The sequence below is a fragment of the Macrobrachium nipponense genome, chromosome 3 (genome assembly GCF_015104395.2).
Source record: "Macrobrachium nipponense isolate FS-2020 chromosome 3, ASM1510439v2, whole genome shotgun sequence".
NCBI classification, from domain to species: Eukaryota; Metazoa; Arthropoda; class Malacostraca; order Decapoda; family Palaemonidae; genus Macrobrachium; species Macrobrachium nipponense.
In genome coordinates, this window is record NC_087202.1 from 25,522,064 (window position 1) to 25,543,844 (window position 21,781).

At 36.3% G+C, this 21,781-nt stretch overlaps 1 protein-coding gene across 2 annotated transcripts; it reads left to right on the forward strand.

The window, feature by feature from the left end:
* Nucleotides 1-481: 481 nt before the first annotated feature.
* Nucleotides 482-19,404, forward strand: LOC135222175 (putative ammonium transporter 3). 2 transcript variants are annotated; one of them, XM_064260335.1, is made up of 11 exons: nt 482-560; nt 3,987-4,198; nt 5,078-5,357; nt 5,745-5,902; nt 6,547-6,688; nt 6,913-7,088; nt 7,892-8,023; nt 11,274-11,369; nt 11,581-11,669; nt 17,037-17,217; nt 17,815-19,404. In XM_064260335.1, the coding sequence occupies exons 1-11, from the start codon at nt 496-498 to the stop codon at nt 18,063-18,065; spliced, it is 1,782 nt and encodes a 593-aa protein (XP_064116405.1). In that variant the 5' UTR covers nt 482-495; the 3' UTR covers nt 18,066-19,404. The 2 variants fall into 2 exon arrangements, with proteins under 2 accessions (XP_064116405.1, XP_064116406.1); XM_064260336.1 differs by lacking the exon at nt 7,892-8,023.
* Nucleotides 19,405-21,781: the final 2,377 nt, after the last annotated feature.

Below are 21,781 nucleotides of genomic sequence, written 5' to 3' on the forward strand. Positions count from 1 at the left end.
TGTTTATGCGCTGTGGAGGTTGAGCATACATTCGTTTTCAGAAGACCATTGCTTCCTAACGTGTTTTTTCTTTCCAGTACTAAGTTTTTGAATCGTCTTTGTATTATTTCTTTTTCAGGCACCGCAAATTCAACAAGTTTCTAAATGCCTTATTTCTTTAACAAAAGTGCTAAATATTATTGCCTCAATGAATATTCGATTTCAGACGTTATGATTACAACAAACGTTTTTGGACTGTCAAAGCATAACGGCTTTTCCAAACGTTTCTAATTATCCATCAGTTATTTCTACAACAGATTTCTCCAAATAATTCTAAAGTTTTTTCTAGGTGATAAAAAAAACCTTCTTAAGCCATCCTCAAGTTACCTCTTAATCCGGTCAACAGCTACTTTACTTTTCTGACCTGATAATATAAAGCATCTTTTCAAAACAACGTGAAATCAGATAACTATCCGAAAGTTTTGTCTTATTTTTCAGACAACTGGAATTCATCGCATGATTGCAAGCAGTTGCTTTCCCAAACGCCTGAAAAAAGCCTTGCATGCAACGATGTCTACCAAGTAAGTAGCGGGTTTTACAAATGAGTAAATAAGTGATGTTTTCTCCTTAAGAACTCAACGAAAAAGTTAGCATTTCGTGTTAAACTGGTAGGAGTCAATGTTATTCTTCGGCTAATAGTAGTGTGAGATTAGAGCGCTTACAACTAATTTTAGTAAGTATTTTACTAATTTCCAATATTTTCTAGTGAAGATTCTTGTTTACTAGTCGTATTCTCTCTCTCTCTCTCCATATTCAATGTTGAGGTTTATTTTCTTCCTAAGTCTGTATTTCTTTTAAATATTAGTAATGATGATCCTCAATCTAAATCAATTCCAGTGATCATTCTACACTTCAGAACAACATTAAGTATCTTTAAATATAACTAAGATCACTGAGATCTTTTTTATTTTAACAGGCATTCCTTTCTATTACCAAGCTGCCGAAATTCAACCCTAATTCTGTTTCCCCTGGGTTATAACTTTCCCTCCTCTAAGAGAGAGAGAGAAATTCTGTATCCTCTGTGATTAAGGTTTCTCTCTTACTATACCACAAGTAATAAATGCATTGCAGTTGAAAGAGAAGAGTAGTATTCTTAGAAACAAAAATTTGTATGTGAGAAGGGATTGTTTAGCCAACTCTTCCTTATGGAAATTAAGAGTGGATGCTAAATGTAGCTGGATGGTAGAATCTTGAAGCTGCTGAACTATACTATTTGAGTGGTATATGCAATAATGAGATGGACTGGAAGGGTTAAAAATGTAGAAACACAAAGAAGGGGTAACACTGGTCATAAAAAAAAGGGACAAAGCTTCGAGGTGGTGGGTCACATCGAGAGACTGGAGGATGGGAGTGATGAAGAGCTGGGGGGAGGGGGGGGAACCTTTTAAAATATTCAGGGGAAATGACTTACTGTGTGATAATATATAGTCACGAGTTTTCCAAGAAAACAAAGCAGTGTTTTACGGTGTGTGTGTATAAAATAAATAAATAAATGAATATGTGTGTGTATTATATATATATATATATATACATATATATATATATATATACATAAATATACATCAGGTATACACACACGTATACACATTTCTTACATATGTTGAATCATAAATCATGACAAATCACTTAGCAATTGGAAGTAGGAAGTATAACATGGTCCCCCCCTTAATAACTTGAATCTCAGGAACCATTTTCTATACCAGTGTCCCAATTATTAGAGAAAATGAACAAGTCTCTGTTCACACAATTGCAACACACTTTACATATAGGTTTCATATATTTCAGTTTACACATCCAAATTTACTTTTTCATGTTGAGATATTGGTTTAATTTTTCACTAATATAGCCAAATTTTTAAAGCATTTTTTGTAAATCCCGCTAATGTACGAAATGAAGATAGCACTATTTTTTTCTCTCTCTCGCTTCTTTACTTTTAACGAAACTGTCCAGTGAACTTTTGTAAACATGGGAAATTGCCGAGGTTTCCGTATAAAAACAAAATTATTTACCTCTGATTCTGAGCTGACAATTCTTGATGCCGTTTCCATCTTTAAAAAATGAAAAAAATTAGTTGTTACCAAGATCAACTAGATCAACTGAGAAGTGTAATGAAATGTATTTTTCCTGTGGAGCTGACAGAGTATTTGCTTGACACGAAATTCAGAAACTACCAAACCGTACTGGACTTCGTTTGGAGAGCTTGAAGAAGTAATCTATGAATCATTTTACCGTAGGTACAATAACAGCTTCAGCGGGGAGATGCAGCCTCTCTTCCTTGAGCTAATCAATGCTACTCATGAACTAATGAGTAATGAAAGGTAAAATCCTCTTATATAATAACTCAACGCCACCACCAGTAGTATATTATGTGTTCGTTCATCAGGGAGGAAGTAGCAATTGTGGTAGTAGTTGTAGGTATTTATATATTGTAATTCACTCATTTGCTGAGACTTCCCATTAGTACTAACTGAACCACAAGCCACATTTCTTTTAACCTCCTGATATTATGATTTTACCTTAGCCTTGTAAGGACGGCACTGTTACCAAAATGTCCGTCCTTCCTTTGTACATTTCTTTTCATTATATACCAAAATGCAGAGTAGTTCACGGTCTTTCCGCCGATATATATGACTAAAAAATGTACCCTTTACACTCACTTATATATATATATTTCTAGGTGCGAGAAAGCACAGTCACAACATCCGTCTCTAAGCGCTTACACTTACGGGATGCTCTGTGAGCAAGAGCCCGTACTGGCATAAGGTCAGCTTAATCTCAAACAACAACGAGCGCTTAAAACTACGGGATGCTCTAGGAGCAAGAGCCCGTGCTGGCATAAGGCCAGTTTAATCTGGTCTTGTGCCAGCACGGGCTATTGCTCGTAGCGAAGCCCGTAGTTTTATTGCTGTTGTTGTTCGAAATTAAGCTGGCCTAATGCCAGCACGGGCTCTTGGTCCTAGAGCAGCCCGTTTTTTTATTTTCTTGTTGTTGTTTAAGATTAAGCTGGCCTTGTGCCAGCACGGGCTCTTGCTCACAGAGCAGCCCGTAGTTTTAAGCTGAGACGGATGCGTATAAGGAGGCTGTGCGGACGGAAACGTAATGTCCGTCACGCACACATACAAAAGGGGACGGAGTCCCTGCTGTGATTGTCCTTTCTTCGTTCCTAGAAATATACATATAACTGAGTGTACAGGATTTCACGGCCTTCCCGCCGGTATATATAATATATATATAATATTATATATATATATATATATATTATATTATATACATATAACTGAGTGTACAGATTTCATCACGGCCTTCCCGCCGGTATATATATGAATATATATATATATATAGATATATATATATATATATATATATATATATATATATACTATATATATAATACGGCGGGAAGGCCGTGAACTCATCTACATTTTGGTATATAATGTAAAGATATGTACAAGGGAAGGACGGACATTTTGGTAAAAATGCCGTTCTTACAGCCCCAGTTAACTAGATATATTTCGCCAGTGGATAAGTAACTGATCTTTTGTCTTGTATGCATTTCGCCTTCGACGACTGCAAAAACTATACCGGTCAATTTCTACAACACCCTGGTAGTATGTGCAAATCTACTTCAGAGCCTTCCAACAGCGGTTTGTTTTAATACTATGTTGTTTATAGAAGACAGTTGACATGTATTGTACTGTAAGTTATATTTCACAAAACTTCACTTTGAATTGAATTGCACGACAGATGTGTTGCATTTGCATACAAGCTCACCAACGTCTCGTGGGTTAGTTTGACATCACAGCTTCACGTCTTGTTCGTTTTCCACTTTGGTAAAAAACTATATTCCGTGGTCATCAGTGCTGAAATAATTGAGACAATTCAAACGACAATTTATCTCGATTTTAAATAAAATAATCCGCATTTTCCCAAATTCCATTTTCCAACAGCACGTTGATTCCCACCAACTCAGACAACATGACCATAGACACATTCGCCATGGACACCAACTTCAGCATGGAAATTGCCATGAACAACGGGACGTCCACGAACTTCACGGGGTTCAGGGGAGGGGGTGTGGCGCTAGGATCCGAGCATGATTTTAGCAACGATGCTTCGTGGATCCTGACGTCCACTTTTATCATCTTCACTATGCAGTCAGGTGAGTAGGAAATCCTGATCTTCACTACTTGTCGACATTATCAATGGTTTTGGCAGCCAATGGGAATTATCAAAATCCACCATGTATGTGTATACTGGCATGTGGTAATTATTATGTAACTTCAAATTGGGTACTCAAGTAAATATGAGCATATATTATTTTTTCTTTTTTTTTACCTTCCCCAGTTGCTGGAAATGTTTTTGTAATTTTTGCTTTACACTGAATTCCCAAAAATGTTATTCATAATGACAAAATACTGATGTAACTTAGCAGTCTTCTTAAATAGTTTATTGTAATTAGCATGCTAACGTTGCTGACCAGCCCTTTTCAGTTGTGTAAATTTGCAATTGTAAACTTTAATTTTAAAGAGCCCTGGGGGATATAAAAAAAAAACACAGCTTTTACCTTATATAGTCTATTTCAGGGGCTACATCTTCGAACATCCGTTACTTAACAGCGGTTAAGCCATGCTTAAGTACCCCTTTTTGTAGAAGATAAAAGAAAAAAACTCATACTTTCTTCGATAATTGTGTAGAAGATTCGTGTTCATTTTCCATCCGTAGTTACTGAATCTTATACTTTCCTCATTTACTTAGGCGCTTCCTTCGGTTCTCCTCATTCCGTTGTTTACTTCTTTTCAAAATATTGAACCTTCATATCATTTCGGTTTTGCTTTCATAGCTGTTTCAGTTTCGCACATTCTTTCCCGGTCTTTTGACCAATATTGAGTTTCGACCCCTTCAGAATCTTCATTGAACTTACCTGACATTCTCTTCATTAACTGATCAAGTTTTCTAAGATTTGAGTTTTCCTTCTAATCGCGTAGGCCTAAGCGATTTAGTCTTGTTCATTCATTTGTTTTCATCTGGTATCCCATAGGCTTTGGCCTCTTGGAGTCCGGTGCCGTGTCCATGAAGAACGAGGCCAACATCATGGTGAAGAACGTGGTCGACGTCGTTCTCGGAGGCTTCACCTACTGGCTCTTCGGGTACTCCCTCTCCTTCGGTCAGTCGGAGTGGACGACCCCCTTCTGCGGATGGGGCAGTTTCGCCATCAACCCTGAGGAGGATGAAATGGGCGTAGTCTGCACGACGTTCTTCTTTCAACTTTCCTTCGCTACGACTGCAACCACCATTGTTTCAGGAGCAGTGGCTGAGAGGTACGACACGGGCAGCTCGTAGGAGCAAGAGACCTTGTGGGCATAAAGTCAGCTCAGTCTGTCACCAATTGTCACAGGACCAAATTCAAAACCGATGTAAATTCATTCAATCTTTTCCCAAAGTGCTAGTGATTCCTTCTGCTTATTTTGTTCAATAAGAGTACTTTTATATTTATTTAGTGCCCCAGAATTCAAAATGTAACTAATTCTGATTAAAAGGGTGAAAAAGGTTGCAACCAGGAGAGAGAGAGAGAGAGAGAGAGAGAGAGAGAGAGAGAGAGAGAGAGAGAGAGAGATTTAACTGACTTCACACTGGTATTGAATTAGTCGCTGAGATGAATGATGACAAACTAAGCAGGCCAATCAACTATAATTTCTCTCGTTCAGGTTTAATTTCGTCGCGTATGTGCTCTTCTCTGCCGTGAATACAGTGGTCTACTGTGTGCCAGCTGGGTGGATTTGGGGCAAACATGGCTTCCTCTACCATCTCGGTGTTATTGACATTGCTGGATCCTGTGGTGTACATGTGTGCGGTGGAGCTTCAGGTGAGATAAAAGATTTTCTTTGTTCTTAGTCAAAATCAGTATTCCTTCGGCAAGATCTTTTCAAGTGTATGTAGACACAAGCAGGCTCAGTAGATTATCAAAACCCAATAAATTTATTACTGTAATTATTCAGTGCTTGGTTTATTGTTAACACAAAACGAACAGCCGGGAATTATTTTACTTGAATGAGCTAAATCCCAACGTGGAAATAATGATGTTTTTATTCCCATGTGTCTTGGTTTAGCGAGAACTTCCCCCGGGTAGGTATCCCGAAATTAATTCTACGGAGGCCCAGAAAATATCTTGATTTTTACTTGTAATCTTGAAGACGGAATCATTGTATCTTTTTGTACAACATAAAACAGTAGACTGAGTTTATAAAATAGGGCTTCTACGCTGACCAAGAAAGTTAAGAAGTCCATACGAATGATTGAAGACCTTCCATGTTGAACCTTCTTTAATAATGAGAAGGTCTCGCCTATTCCATTTTCGTTTGAAACTAGAAAAGAAACTGGAAAAGAATTCCAAAGACTACCCGGGCAGGGAAGGAAAGAAGGAAGTGTTTGAATCGGCAATATTAAAAAGGATGGGCTGCCGGTTTCATTCATTTATTTCTGTAACTAATCTTCATTGATTTCCCACAGCTTTGATTGCTTCGCGTCTGGTAGGACCTCGCCTAGGACGATACGACAATGGTGAGGAGCCCCTGCCGATGGGATGCCCCACAAATGCCATTCTGGGCATGTTTATGCTTTGGTGGGGTTGGTTGGGTTTCAACTGCGGCAGGTGGGAGCATTTTATCACTTGAAGTGTCAATTATTCTTGCATGCAGTTATGCGTTTGAAGTGTCAATTCTCACATGCAGTTACGAGTTTGAAGTGTCAGTTATTATTATATGCAGTCAAGGATTTCAAGTGAATGTTATTCTTACATGCAATTATGAGTTTGAAGTGTCAATTTTCAAATGCAGCCACAAGCTGGGAGTGTTAATAATCACTATTCCATGACAGTACCTTCGGCATCAGCAATGACAAATGGAAATACGCCGCCCGTACAGCAGTGACAACCCTTCAGTCCAGCATAGGTGGAGGATTAGCTGGAATGTCTCTGTCCTGGTATAAGAACCATCGTCTGGAAATTGGAGATGTGGTCAACAGCGTTCTTGGTGCTCTGGTATCAGTGACAGGTAGGTGGTTCGAGTCATTCATGCTGGAAATCATTATGTTGACAATCATTACTTTAGAATATGCTGACCAACAGCTGTGTTGCTTGGAGATATCAAATTTATATGGTGAGCTCTCGAGAACTTTTTATTAATGTTTCCAGATTAATAATGAGACCTCAGAAGGCGTTGTATTGAGCTGCAATTTTGAATACTAATAATGATAATAATACAAACAAAGGTTGTCTTCAAATCAAGAACACCAGAACATGAGAAACAAAAGTGCGTGTTGCATACTTAATTTTTACCATCTACACCGTTACACTTCATCTTGAACAGCCCTCTAAACACCTAAACTAATAGGTATACATAACATACGGTCTCTTCTTCATGAACCCCACAAAGGTGTAGTGCCGTCGCGCACCTTACGTGGTTTACAATAGGCATGACTAAAGGGTGTTTGCAGCTGGCCTTCATCCTCGAGCTGCATCCACTTTTCAGCCTTTTACTTTATCTCCTTTCCCATTTGCATTCTCCACTCTTGCTGGTCAACGCCTCTAATTTACTTCTTAGCGCAACTTTGGAATTCTCTCCCAAGTTCCACCTTTGGATCCTTGTGCTTCACTTCATTTAGTTTCTGGATCTCTAGCTTGCTGTCCAACCACACCAACTTCCCTTTGTCCCTGTCTCCAGCGCTAATTGGCCGGAAGTGCCACAGTGCTTGGCTTGACAGCCCAAAATTCATAAATCAAATCACATCTAGAAAATATTAATGAAGCACTTTGTTCAAAAACGTTCAATAATGTTTTTTTTTTTCGTACTGGAAGCTGGGTGTGCGTTGTACACTACCTGGGAAGCTCTGTTCGTAGGAATAGTAGGGGGCATGATTGCTGTTCTAGCAATGCCCATCTTCGACAAACTACACATTGATGACCCCGTGGGAGCCACGTCTGTACACGGTAGGTCAAAACATCTTGGTAACATATAACAGATTTTCGCTTGTTGCATTAAAACCACACAATAAATAAATAAATAAATAAATAAATAAATAAATAAATAAATAAATAAATAAATTAATTAATTAAAATAAAAGAAAAAATAATTAAATAAATAGGTTCCCGAACTTCAGATGTAGATGATCGATATATTTTAAGAAATAAAACTAACAGAGTTTGCACTTTTGCATCTACAAAAGACAACGTTAATGCTTCTGCTGCAGTTGTAAGAAAGCAATGAGATCAGGTATTAGTAAACGTGAAAGGACAGATCAGATTGTTTTGAGATGGTTAAGTCAAGTGGAAAGAATGCATGACGGTATGTTAGTAGTGATGTACTCGCCGCATATATATATTATATATATAATATATATATATAATATATATATATATATATATATATATCCATTCAGGAAATCGCAGACAGCCACATCAGAAGAATAATTTATTAGAGACGTTTCGCACATACAATGTGCATCTTCAGTCTGTTGAGATAAAAAACACATACATATTAGCATTCAATAATAGCAGGATTCTCAATATAGTAAAAAGACTAAAATTAACTTAAAATTGACATAAAGGACTAAAAATTGACAAGTAAAACTAAAAAGTAAAAGTACAAATAAAAAAAAAAAAACAAATACCCAAGGCGCAACCAACCGTTAGTTGAGAAGGAAGGAGGTAGAATGACTAGACTTGGGCAAAGAAGTTTAAAACGTTGACTATGCCAGATAAAGCGGAGAAGATGAAACTCCACTATTCAACGAGGGAACAAGACGTTTAATATCTAATACTCTAGAGTGGTTATGTAATCAGAGTCTTTAATCGAGCCTAAAATAGAGAAGTGTTGTTTCTTCACCTCTATCTTGCAATTGATTGCGTGGTTTTTTATGTTTGAGTGTTCAGGCCTACTTAATTTTTGACCGGTCCTGAAACTAAAGCCCATGTGACTGCAGTAATCTCATCTGCAGCAGCCTCCTAGTCGATCCAACGTAAATTCCGGGACATCCCGGGCACGTAAATTTGTATACCACGTTGGATCGCATGAACTGCTGCAGACGATCTTGAAGCAGTAAAAAAAGAGCCTATTTTGCATGGGTTGTTAGATATAAGTTTTATATTTAGACAGGGAATTTTCACTTTCTATGATTCTAGTTAGGTGTTGTGAAAATTTGCTATTGTATATATAGGTATGGAGGCATACATTAGTTTCTTTGGTACGCCTATCATTGGAATGGGTGGTTTAAAATGCAAAGTTAAAAGTTTGTTAACATATTAAAAAATACATTCTTAGGGTACGAGTTTCGTTGGAAGATATTAGATAAAAATTCATTTCTTATGAAAGATATCCCAGTTTGATGAGTATTTTATTGCTCTATGAACCAGAGTGGAGATTGCATTAAGCTTAAAACTCTTTTGACAAGAACTATAAAAATTATTAGAAAGTCCGTATATGTTTTCTTCTAAAAACATATACAGTTTATTAATTTGAAACACCCTAAACATTAATTTTACTGTGGAACTCGAAAACGGTAATTCATTACCGTTTCTTGATATTTGCATAACCTGGGATCAGTCAGTTTTTGTTTTAACACTTCTTTTTTAGAAAGAAACATATACGGGACTTTCTAATAATTTTTATAGTTCTTGTCAAAAGAGTTTAAGCTTAATGCAATCTCCACTCTGGTTCATAGAGCAATAAAATACTCATCAAACTGGGATATCTTTCATAAAGAAATTGAATTTTTATCTAATATCTTCCAACGAAACTCGTACCCTAAGAATGTATTTTTTAATATTGTTAACAAACTTTTAACTTTGCATTTAAAAAACCACCATTCAATGATAGGCGTACCAAAGAAACTAATGTATGCCTCCATACCATATATATACAATAGCAAATTTTCACAACACCTAACTAGAATCATAGAAAGTGCGAAATTCCCTGTCTAAATATAAAACTTATATCTAACAACCCATGCAAAATAGGCTCTTTTTTCTGCTTCCAAAGATCGTCTGCAGCAGTTCATGCGATCCAACGTGGTTACAAATTTACGTGCCCGGGTATGTTCCCGGAATTTACGTTGGATCGACTAGGAGGCTGCTGCAGATGAGATACTGCAGTCACATGGGCTTTAGTTTCAGGACCGGTCAAAAATTAAGTAGGCCTGAACACTCAAACATAAAAACCACGCAATCAATTGCAAGATAGAGGTGAAGAAACAACACTTCTCTATTTAGGCTCGGTTGTTAAGACTCTGATTACATAACCACTCTAGAGTCATTATATATTAAACGTCTTGTTCTCGTTGAATAGTGGAGTTTCATCTTCTCCGCTTTATCTGGCATAGTCAACGTTTTAACTTCTTGCCCAAGTCTAGTCATTCTACCTCCTTCCTTCTCAACTAACGGTTGGTTGCGCCTTGGTATTTGTTTTTTATTTGTACTTTTTACTTTTTAGTTTTACTTGTCAATTTTTAGTCCTTTATGTCAATTTTAAGTTAATTTTAGTCTTTTTACTATATTGAGAATCCTGCTATTATTGAATGCTAATATGTATGTGTTTTTTATCTCAACAGACTGAAGATGCACATTGTATGTGCGAAACGTCCTCTAATAAATTATTCTTCTGATGTGGCTGTCTGCGATTTCCTGAATGGATGTATGTGATATACCTGCATAGCCTATATATATATATATATATATATATATATATATATATATATATATATATATATATATACTGCTACTACTACTACTATATATACTATATATACTACTACTACTACTACTATATATACTATATATACTACTACTATATATACTACTACTACTATATACTTCAGATGTAGATGATCGATATATTTTAAGAAATAAAACTAACAGAGTTTGCACTTTTGCATCTACAAAAGACAACGTTAATGCCTCTGCTGCAGTTGTAAGAAAGCAATTAGATCAGGTATTAGTAAACGTGAAAGGACAGACATCAGATTGTTTTGAGATGGTTCAGTCCAAGTGAAAGAATGGATGACGGTATGTTAGTAGTATAGTAGTAGTAGCAGCATATATATATATATATATATATATATATATATATATATATATATATATATATGTATAATGTATATATGTGTATATATACACATATATGTATGTGCACGTGTTTACTGTAAATGACACCACCTTTTTGTATTAATTTAAAATATCATCCTAGGACTCTGCGGCGTGTGGGCTATGTTAGCCATCGGACTGTTCGTGAAAGCTGACGACACCTTACAAATGACGAATGGAAATTCAGGTCTTTTCAGAGGTGAGTACTGTTGGGCCTACTGTGTTCAAAACCCTTTTGTAATTCTTTTTGCAAGCAAAATTTCTTGGTCATGGACACTTGAGATATTTTTCAAATTCATTGGTTCGTCAGTCTAGCTGTCGCGTCAGGTCAGGTCTAGCGCAAAGTCTAAAGCAAAAACCAACCAACAATAATAATATTAACAATACAATACTTATTCAATTTATTGCAGGAGGCGGGTTTTATTTACTAGGTATTCAGGCACTGTCATGTCTTTGTGTCGCCCTGTGGTCGATGAGCACAACATATATCATTCTCAAGGTAAGTAACTGCTGTTTTTGGGTGCGTTTCACATTTATCTTTACTACTATTACTGAAAATTAACTCACATTCGTTGGGATCAGGGATGCACCGATACCAACTGGGGACTGCCTACTTTTTAGGAAGCCTAGAAGGGTTTTAAATTCCTACACTAGTGACAAAGTATCGGCTGGTATCGGCCAGAAATTCAGCGATACCACATACCGATACCACAAAAATTAGCTGATACTTCCGATACCGATACTTGGGCACATCCCTAGTTGAGATGATTAAATTATTCAAAGATTAAAATGTGCGTAGAAGGAGAGACATTAAGTTTAGATCACTTTATATATATATATATATATATATATATATATATATATATATATATAAATACATATATAATACATTATATATATATAATACATATATATATATATATATATGTATATATATATATATATATATATATATATATATATATATATATATATATATATAGATATAGGAGAGAGAGAGAGATGATGAGAGAGAGAGAGAGAGGAGAGAGAGAGAGAGAGAGAGAGAGAGAGAGAGAGAGAGAGAGAGAGAGAGCGAGAGAGAGAGAGAGAAGAGAGAGAGAGAGAGAGAGAGAGAGAGAGAGAGAGAGGACAGGTATGCCTTAATTTTAATTTTAAAAGTCAGCCTAATACTTAGGGAACATGAATAGGGTCATATTTAGTGTTCAAACTTTACATGTAAGCATTTATTAGCCTTTATAGAGACCGTGCCAAACTTAAGAAAAAAATCCCTTTGAGCGAGGGGTCGGAAATCTAACCTTGCATAAGTTCAGGGTATTACTGTATGTATGTATGTATGTATGTATGTATGTATGTATGTATGTATGTATATACACAAACACAAAAAGTAAATCATCATTGAAAACTGACTTTCAAATCTAGATAACATGATTGATGCCTTTGAAACTGTGATATTACATTTTTTTTATATTTGCAAAAATATGTGGTTTTATTTTTCCAGTTCCCCTATTTATTAACTAAAATGAGTTTTTATATCATTTTATGTCGCAAAAACGTGAAATACGTATTGTTATTGTTGTTACTTTATGCTGATTTGACCCCCACCCCCCAAAAAAAAAGTCGTTCAAAAACCCACCTCCTCTCCCCCATTATGTTTTTTCAGTGGCAACAAAATTCCCAAACATTTCCAAAACAACAGTGTACTGTCACACGTAGTCTAATAACCATATATAACATAAAGACACTAGGAAATAATGATTAGCCTAATGATGGCAGTAATGGTGATTACTACAAACAATATTGGAATTCCAAGAATTTCATAAAAACTAATACGTATTGTCACACAGTTAATAATCAATAACATTATGTTAATAATGGTGATTAATGTAGAGAAAATGTATAAACACCAACAATTTACAACAAATTAATATGGTTAACAAGTGTTAGTGAACAAAGTACATTAATAATACATTTATCAAACCAAGGAAAACTGACTAATAACAAAGATAATGATTAATGCTAAAACCTTCACACATACCAAGAATTTCCTAAAAATCAATATTGCCTCACATAAAAAATAAACATCAATAAACAATAATAAACATGTTAATGTTCATAATATTCCTTAAAAAAACCGGGTAAATAATGTATGATGAAAAATATGATTAATGAACTTATTGAAAACAACACTGAATAACTGTTAATGATGAAGATAATGCTGATTAGTGGAAAAAATTCCAAGAATTTCTAAAAATATTATTTTTACATGTAGTTGCTAAACATCAATAAACACATCAGAGATTTATGTTAATAATGATCCCAACCAACCCGTGAACAATGTATAATGATGAAGATAATGGCAATTAATGCATATAATTTCTAATTCCAAAAATTTTCAAAAACAACAAATTTTTAAAGTAGTTTGCATTTTTCCTAACTATGCAAACCTTAGGTCCTTTATATAAGGAATTACTTTCCGCGAAACTGTAAACAGCCGTTAAACTCGCAAACAAGGTGGTTAAGTAAGTAACTGCTGTCCGGTAGGTGGGAGCCCCGCCTGCCCAGTTGTAAACATTCCAATTTGCCTTTCGTCCTGGGTATCAGATTGAGGGTTGGCATAGGGTGGGCATAAAGTGTAAAAGACCTAAGGTTTGTACAGTTAGGAAAAATACAAATTACTTTAAAACTTGTCATTTGTTCCAACATGATATACACAAACCCTTGGTCCTTTACATAAGGAGGACTAACTTATTGGAGGGAGGAATCTCAGCGAGTCTCAGAATGACTGGAGTTCTATACACCTGGGTTGCTCTTCCTGGTTGATAGAGCAAGGAAGAGTACCGTGCCCCTGACATACTGAATGGAGTGTAAGAACTGCATGATCAATGGTCAGTCGAGAATCGTAACCATAACAAAAACGTGCCAGGATGAATCTAAAAGTTGGTGATAGTAAGGCAACTACAAGTATTGGGTGTTTTATTGTCAGGATCCCCTTCCTTCCCTTGCGGAGGAAGGGGTGGAATTGCTTCTATATATCGAAGGACAGGAAAACAGAATGGGTACTTGATGTGACACTAACCTGCATCAGTTGCCAGTTCCAGCACGTGACGACTTGAATCCTACTCTCTGCCCGAAGAAAGAGAATGAAGGATAGTGAGGAAGAGAAGCCAGTCACTCACACAAACTCTCTCACTTCAATAATCACACCTCTTCGAGGAGACGGGTAAGCTACATAACTTGTTCAGCAGCCACCACAAATCCCAAGAAAAAAAAAAGTGTCCAAGGACTTGTGGGGAATGTCTATAAGGTAGAAGGACGTAAACGTGGTCTGCCTTGACCATACTCCTGCCTTCATTACTTGAGGAATTGACAGATTTTTTCAGAACACAAGGGATGGAACAATGCCCCTGACACTTTGTGAGCTCATGGGCGAGATGTACCGGAGTCGTCACTGTCAGCTGTAGAGTATGAGCGCTCTCATGATTGTCACATGAAGCAAGAGAGATTGTTCTTGGGACACTTCTTTCTTGAATGAACCATTACTAACGAGGAGTTGTCGACACTGAGGTCGGAGATGTTGAGTCCTAAGATAGTACTGCAACATTGTAACAGGACACATTAGCATCTTATCAGGATCCTGATGAGATGCTGTTGTGAGACTACATATTCCCGGTCCATGGTGTTTGTTTGTTTGTATGGTGCTTTTATGTTGCATGGAACCAGTGGTTATTCAGCAACGGGACCAACGGCTTTACGTGACTTCCGAACCACGTCGAGAGTGAACTTCTGTCACCAGAAATACACATCTCTCACTCCTCAATGGAATGGCTGAGAATTGAACCCGCGACCACCGAGATGGAACGCTAATACCATACCAACCACGCCGCTGAGGCGCTTCTATGGCGTTTACTGGGTGTAACTGCTGGAACAAACTAAATTAGTACTACAAGTTGAGAGTTTGGGGACACATTCTGAAATAGCCCCCATTAATTTTGTGGTGTTATGGTTCATGCCCTACATATTCTTCATTGTTTTTCCTCTCAGACAATTTTTCCATAACTTGGGTCCTCACAGTAGCCTAGTTATAGCATAACTAGGTAGGAAAGCAACTTTGCATATTGCTGTTTCAATGCTCTTGAAAGTAAAACTACCTCGATGTCCACGTTCTGATCTCTTTGGTCTTAGAATGCTTCTACTTGAAATCCCTGTGAATATTTTACTTGGAGGTGTGTGGCCAGCAAGTTGTAGTCCCCCAACGACCAGTATGGGGACTACGATACCTTTAATTGAAAATATAATTAAGTTAATTGCCACAATTCTTTTTGCAAAAACACCCATTTTAGCAGTTGCAAGGGGGAACGACCTTTCTGGCATTAGTTTTCTTGGTACTAGTACCTGGCTTCTCTCAACAAAGCTTTGGTAGACCATGTTTTTTTTTTTTTTTTTTTTTTTTTTGCCGTTGAACATTAACAGCCTGTTTCTGATCTACTAGGTAGTATAAATCTTTTTCATACACTCCTGAAGTTAGCCCTTAACAACAGTTCCATACAGGCGGTGGCACAGACTTGAAAATCGTTGAGGAAGGCACTTAAGCCAACACGTACTGGATTGCTATCCTAGCAATACAAAGGGATAAATCATCACATTCTGTAGTATCATGCACCTACTCATCAACTGTGAGGTCACTATCAATAACCTATAACCGTAAAGGTAATGCGATCTTTTTTCCGCGGCTTAGATCTACCTTTCCTTTTTACACCTTTGACCTATGTAATCTTCCTCTGACCTTTTTCCCCTTTAATATCACTGCTCTTTCTTTACCCTTAGATAGGGAGATAGGTAATGACTACCCTAGGCAACTACTCATTAGCAACACCATCACCAAGATCTATTACCAGAATAGGTTCGTAACCATCACTATCGCCATCGGAACAAAAAACTAGTATATAAAATAGCTTTATCTTTTACCACAGGAATCAACCGACAGATAGTAGCTATCCTAAGCTAGGGACATATCCCTTCACAATTTTCTTTTTCTTACAGAAAGCCCAACATTGCGTTTCATATAATCTTAGTTGACTAAAATCACTACTATAGCGGTAATATTAGGTATCCTTCGATGATTTATAATACGACTGATAATAGATAAAAAGTTGCTGATTTACGGAATAGTTGAGCACTGACTACCTGCCACAAAAAAAAAAAAAAAAAAAAAAAAACACCGTTGCTGCCTCTACTTGATACCACCGGCAATTTAACACTGGGCATAGGCTCAGGGCTAGTGGCTAGGCTAGCGGCAGCCGAACAGCCTGTCCGTTAATCAATTTTAGTGGTAAAAAATCCTTATAACGGCACTCCAGAAACTGTCTGTAGATTGGATGGTTTGCAGCATGGCCGCAAAAAATTCTTCTCGATGTCAGAAGTACCTGGTAAAGTTTCTTTTAAAATAATTCATGGTTACTCGCATTAGACAAAAAAAAAAATAAAAAAAATAAAAAAACTTACCATAGCAGTGATATTTTTACACAAAGCGTTATTCCGAACGTGAAATTTTTATGAATGTTGAAGAAGCAATTCTCATCCGATCTGAATCATATGATCCTGTTCTGAAGGCTGTTCATAGTGAATTTACATTGTTTCATATATATATATATATATATATATATATATATATATATATATATATATATATAACTTCGTTTTTATATGCTTGTCATAAACGTTTGCTTGTCTGTTTTTATCCCGTAGAAATAATTGCCATTTACATCAAACTGAAATCACAATTATTGTCATATTAAATGACCGAGCTCTTTCTCGTTTAGATGCTCTCCACTGGGAACCTACATGACTACATTCTTTTTTGCAGGTCATAGACAAATTCATCGTTGGAATTCGCATGTCTGAATGGGAGGAGCTGGTGGGTGCAGATTTCGCCGAGCACGGAATCAGGAGGAGGAACGTCGGCGTCACTCGAGCCGTTTCCGTCCTTGGATTTGAACATAATGGCATTGACTACAGTGACATTATTCCGCAGGGCGATAATCCATGTGAGTTTCTCCCGTACTGACTGGCTCTGGTTATCTAATCAGAATAAAAAGAAAAAAATATTGGCATGAAATTTGTGTAAACAGTTGAAATTCCATTGAGTATTTTAGTAGTTTTATTGAGTTAAATTATTACTCTTCTTTAATGAAGCCCATTCGCTTTTTTTTTCTGCAAAAAGAAAAAATTGTCATGTTATTATAGTTTCATTGTGGTCTTCGTATTCACTTGAACCATTTGCACTTCCGGAACCGAGTGTGGAATTATTTAGACGTCATGAACCAAGTAATTTTTTTTATCATTATTATTCAGTGATATCACTAGCGTTTGGAGAACTCGTTTCTTACAACTATTCACAATCAAGATATCAATTTGATGTTCACAATAGCCACTATAGTTTTCTTAATCTCCTGAATGGTCGGCTAATGAAAGTAGTACATTAATCCTGCAAACCAAGGAACCTCTGTTATTTAAATTTCGTTCTAATGATTGTGATGATAGCAACAGTAGGTAGGAGTGGTATTAATAACGACTGCTAATTACGATAATGATCTTAAAAAAAATGAATAAATAAAATAACGAAATATGCCCTCTCCTGCTAGGTCACCAAACCGTCCTGAATGACCTAAAGGCGTTGGCTTCGAGGAGACACTCCACCGTTTCCAAGGCCGTAGCCCAAGTGACGAAGGTGCCGTTCAAGGATGACCAGGCACTACCCGCGCTGATGGTCAATGGCCGTTCACCTCCAAATAGAAATGGCCACTTTTTGAGGAGTAGCAGCGCACGCAGCACCCGATCGACCAACTCCATCACTCCCATCGAGTTTCCGAATTCGTATAACGCGTGGCCATGAGACTATTTGTATCCTATATCACCCCGCAGCGTTGACCTGTCCTATGACCTTTATTACTATAATTTTGATTCTGATGAGTGGTAAAGTACAGGATACACGAACTTTGGTGAACAAGTACTAAGTTCCATGTGTTGTCAGAGTGGTGCCTTATCAGATCATTAGCAAATTTTCATGAAATTTGCCATTTGTTGCCACAAGACATTGTTACTTCTAATAATACGGAGAGGTTATCATATTTTGATAAACAGGATCCTGAATAATTCAATACTAACCCTTAACTTCAACTAGAATGTCTCTGATGTTATAGTGTCCATGTTGAATGTTTATTTTGACTTGAAAGATTAATAAATGAAACTGGTTTCTTGGCATTAAAATTCCAGATTAAATAACAGTCTGGTATAATTTATTATTGTCTTATAAAAGTATCTAATGTAAGAATTCGGCGACAAGCCCATTGTTTCTTAATGCACTAGGATATTTTTATGCCATGCATGTAACTAAAAAAAAAAAAAAAAAAACAGAAAAAAACGAGACAATTTTAAGTTTATTGTTCTATAGGGTGGAATATAGCCATCGTTATGAAACTCCTGAGGATGGGAGACCATCAGTTTGTCAGGGAAAAACTCATGCTGTAATTCTTACCACAGCTCGATAAAATTCAAATGGAATCCTCTTTAACCAACCATTCACTGCAGGACTGATCTGGCTAGCTAGCAACACAGCCTTCTGAACCTTATTCGGCAACAGAACTATAATGCGTAACCAGGATTATTTTGCTTAAGTTACTTCAGGGTTATCCTTTGTTACAATCCCTAACGGCGTCAATAACCTCGTCGTTGTGACGCCAGTAAGAACTAACAAATCAATCAATTAATACAATGATGACCTGCAAATAAAACATTTTTGTTCATGATATGCCTTAATTGGTGCAATTCTCATAAAAACTACATGCTATAAGTAAAGTGTAAACTCCGGATGTCAGTAGTTTAATGCAAAGCTGATGGCGATAAATGGTTTCATGCAATGAAATGCTAACACTATCAACCTACAGTTTGAAGTTGGGTCTCAATTAGACGCAACTGCTTGTAGAGGTGAGTTTTGAGAGAGAGAGAGGCACACACACACACATATATTTGAATAAGGTACAAGATTTGTCTTAGGTTTAAATAAATGAAGTGATTAAAAACAGAACTTGGCGGATGTCCCACTTACATACAGAATAGTAGTATTATAACCTGCTTTACTTTGTTCAACTCTCAAGATATTTTATCAAGGGTGCTTACATCGTCCTTTCGGCCGCTAGCTACAACCACTTTTTAGCCTATAACTTGAAGTTCATTTTTACTTCCTTTCTTACTTTGTTATTAACAATATAATATATATATATATATATATATATATATATATATATGATATATACATATATATATATATATATATATATATATATATATATATACATCTATATATATATAAATTATATATATATACATATATATATATATATACATATATATATATATATATATATATGAGATATATATATACATATATATATATATATATATATATATATATATAATATACATATATATAACTATATATACAATCATATAATATATATATATATATATATATATATATATACTATATATTATATCTATATATATATATATATAATAATATATAATATAGGCACTTATATATATGGTATAATATATTAATTATATAATATATATATTATATATTATAAATTAATAATATTATTATATAGCACCTCATGTTCGCTGGTTTGTTCTGGATCGATTTAATATATATATATATATTATTATATATATATATAGATATATATATATATATAATATATATGTGCAGCATATAATTTTTGCGGGGTTTGTTCTGTATCGATTTAAGTGGTAGTAAAAAACTAACGTGTCCTTCATTTATAACCTGAGTTTTCATACATCCATTCCATTCATTGTAAATCTTTTTCGAATACTTTTTGTGTTTGAGGATATGTGTGATGAGTAATTAATCTTCAATCTGTTGTTCAACTATAGAAAAAAATAGCTTTCTTTTCAGATGAGAAAATTTTTCATATCTGTTGTCTTATTTTAAAATAATGTACTCCATTATCTGTCGGCTGGTATCAAGTTAATATAATAGCTGAAGGCAACATATATTACTTGATATGTGAGGGGAAATTGAATTTCCTCCAATTTCCTTGAAATAAAATTAATATTCTCTGATCTTTTCATTATGTCATTAGTCATAAATACCATGTAGTCGTTAGAATGTGTACATAAATCTATTAGATGTAGAAAGTCTATATAGAAGTACTGAATGAAACGCTCTTGATAATTCAATAAAAATATAACTGGTACTTTTTTTTTTTTTTTCCTCATGTTAATAGAGACAGGATGTGGGTAAATTGGGTATCATCAAGGATAGAAATGGAAATATATTGCCTAGGGATGAAAACATTAAGAGATGGAAAGAGTATTTTGAACAACTTTTAAATACTGAAAATAAGAGGGAGGAAATGGGGGATCCACAGAGGGTAGAGGGACCAGTGATAAAGATACAGGAGACAGAAGTGAAGACAACGTTTAGTAAAATGAAGAATGGTAAAGCATCAGGTCCATCAGAGTTTCAAACTGAAATGATCAGATTACTAATAGGTACAGAGGGGGAGAAACGGATGCTGGATTTATTAAAAGCTATATGGGAAGAGGAAGTAATGCCAAGGGATGGGGATGAATTAAACTAACAGGGCTTTAATTGAAAGTTTTAGAGAGGAAAATGGATGAAAGATTATGAGAGATTGTAAAGATCGGGAAACAGTAGTATGGATTCATGGGAGGAAGAGGGATGATAGATGCCATATTCATAGTAAGACAGCTACAGGAAAAAAAGAGGCTGGAGGGAAATCAGGAGCTCTAGTGTGCATTTATATACCTAGAGAAAGCATATGATAGTGTGAGAGGTGGACAAAGAGGCAGGTAGAAGTGTACTGATTTTGATTACAGTCAAGGGAAATATAAATATACAGCATGCGGACGGAAATGTGGTCACCGACCCGCGAGAGAGTAAAAGTGGGTCGGCGAGACCCGATTTGTTTCTTGAGAGACATAAAATACAAAATATAAAAGTACAATATGTGGTTATACAAGCTTTATACACTGACGGAAAGCCCGCTGAATGCTCTCTCAGGGGGAAGTAAGAACAACGCGAATGATGAATTATATACAGAGAAAATTATGAATAAGCGTTGTCCTTACAAATACTCCCCCCCTAAGACAAAATAGGTTATATGATTGTTGGCTGACTTCTTTGTACTTCGGGTAGTCACTCGCGGAAGCGAGCTGGACGGCGGAGGCGCCTCGGATGCGTGATATTAGTTGTTGTGTAGATCCTCGGGTTTCCGGGGACGGGATGCCTCCCCTGAGGTGATCCTCGGGGGGTTCGACGTCTTTCGAGGGCGGCCGCGGCTACGGCTAGGAGGTTTGGCGATCGAAGGAGTCGCTTTTTTTCCGAGGAAGATTGAGGCGCCCTGTTGGAATCGCGTCTGCGAGGTCCTCGTCCATGATGAAGGCTGGTTTCAGGCGATCGATTGTGACCAGTCCTCGCGACCGTTGATGGATAAGAGATATGCCTTGTCAGTGCGTCGTAGGACGCAGAAGGGACCGCGGTAGGGTCTTCGTTAGAGGCGGGCG

Excerpts from the sequence above, each read along its gene's own strand:
- LOC135222175 (XM_064260335.1), top strand. The coding sequence starts at position 496 with ATGATTGCAAGCAGTTGCTTTCCCAAACGCCTGAAAAAAGCCTTGCAT. Across the intron at positions 6,689-6,912 it reads TTGGGTTTCAACTGCGGCAG|TACCTTCGGCATCAGCAATG; the intron begins GTGGGAGCATTT and ends ATTCCATGACAG. Across the intron at positions 7,089-7,891 it reads TGCTCTGGTATCAGTGACAG|CTGGGTGTGCGTTGTACACT; the intron begins GTAGGTGGTTCG and ends TCGTACTGGAAG.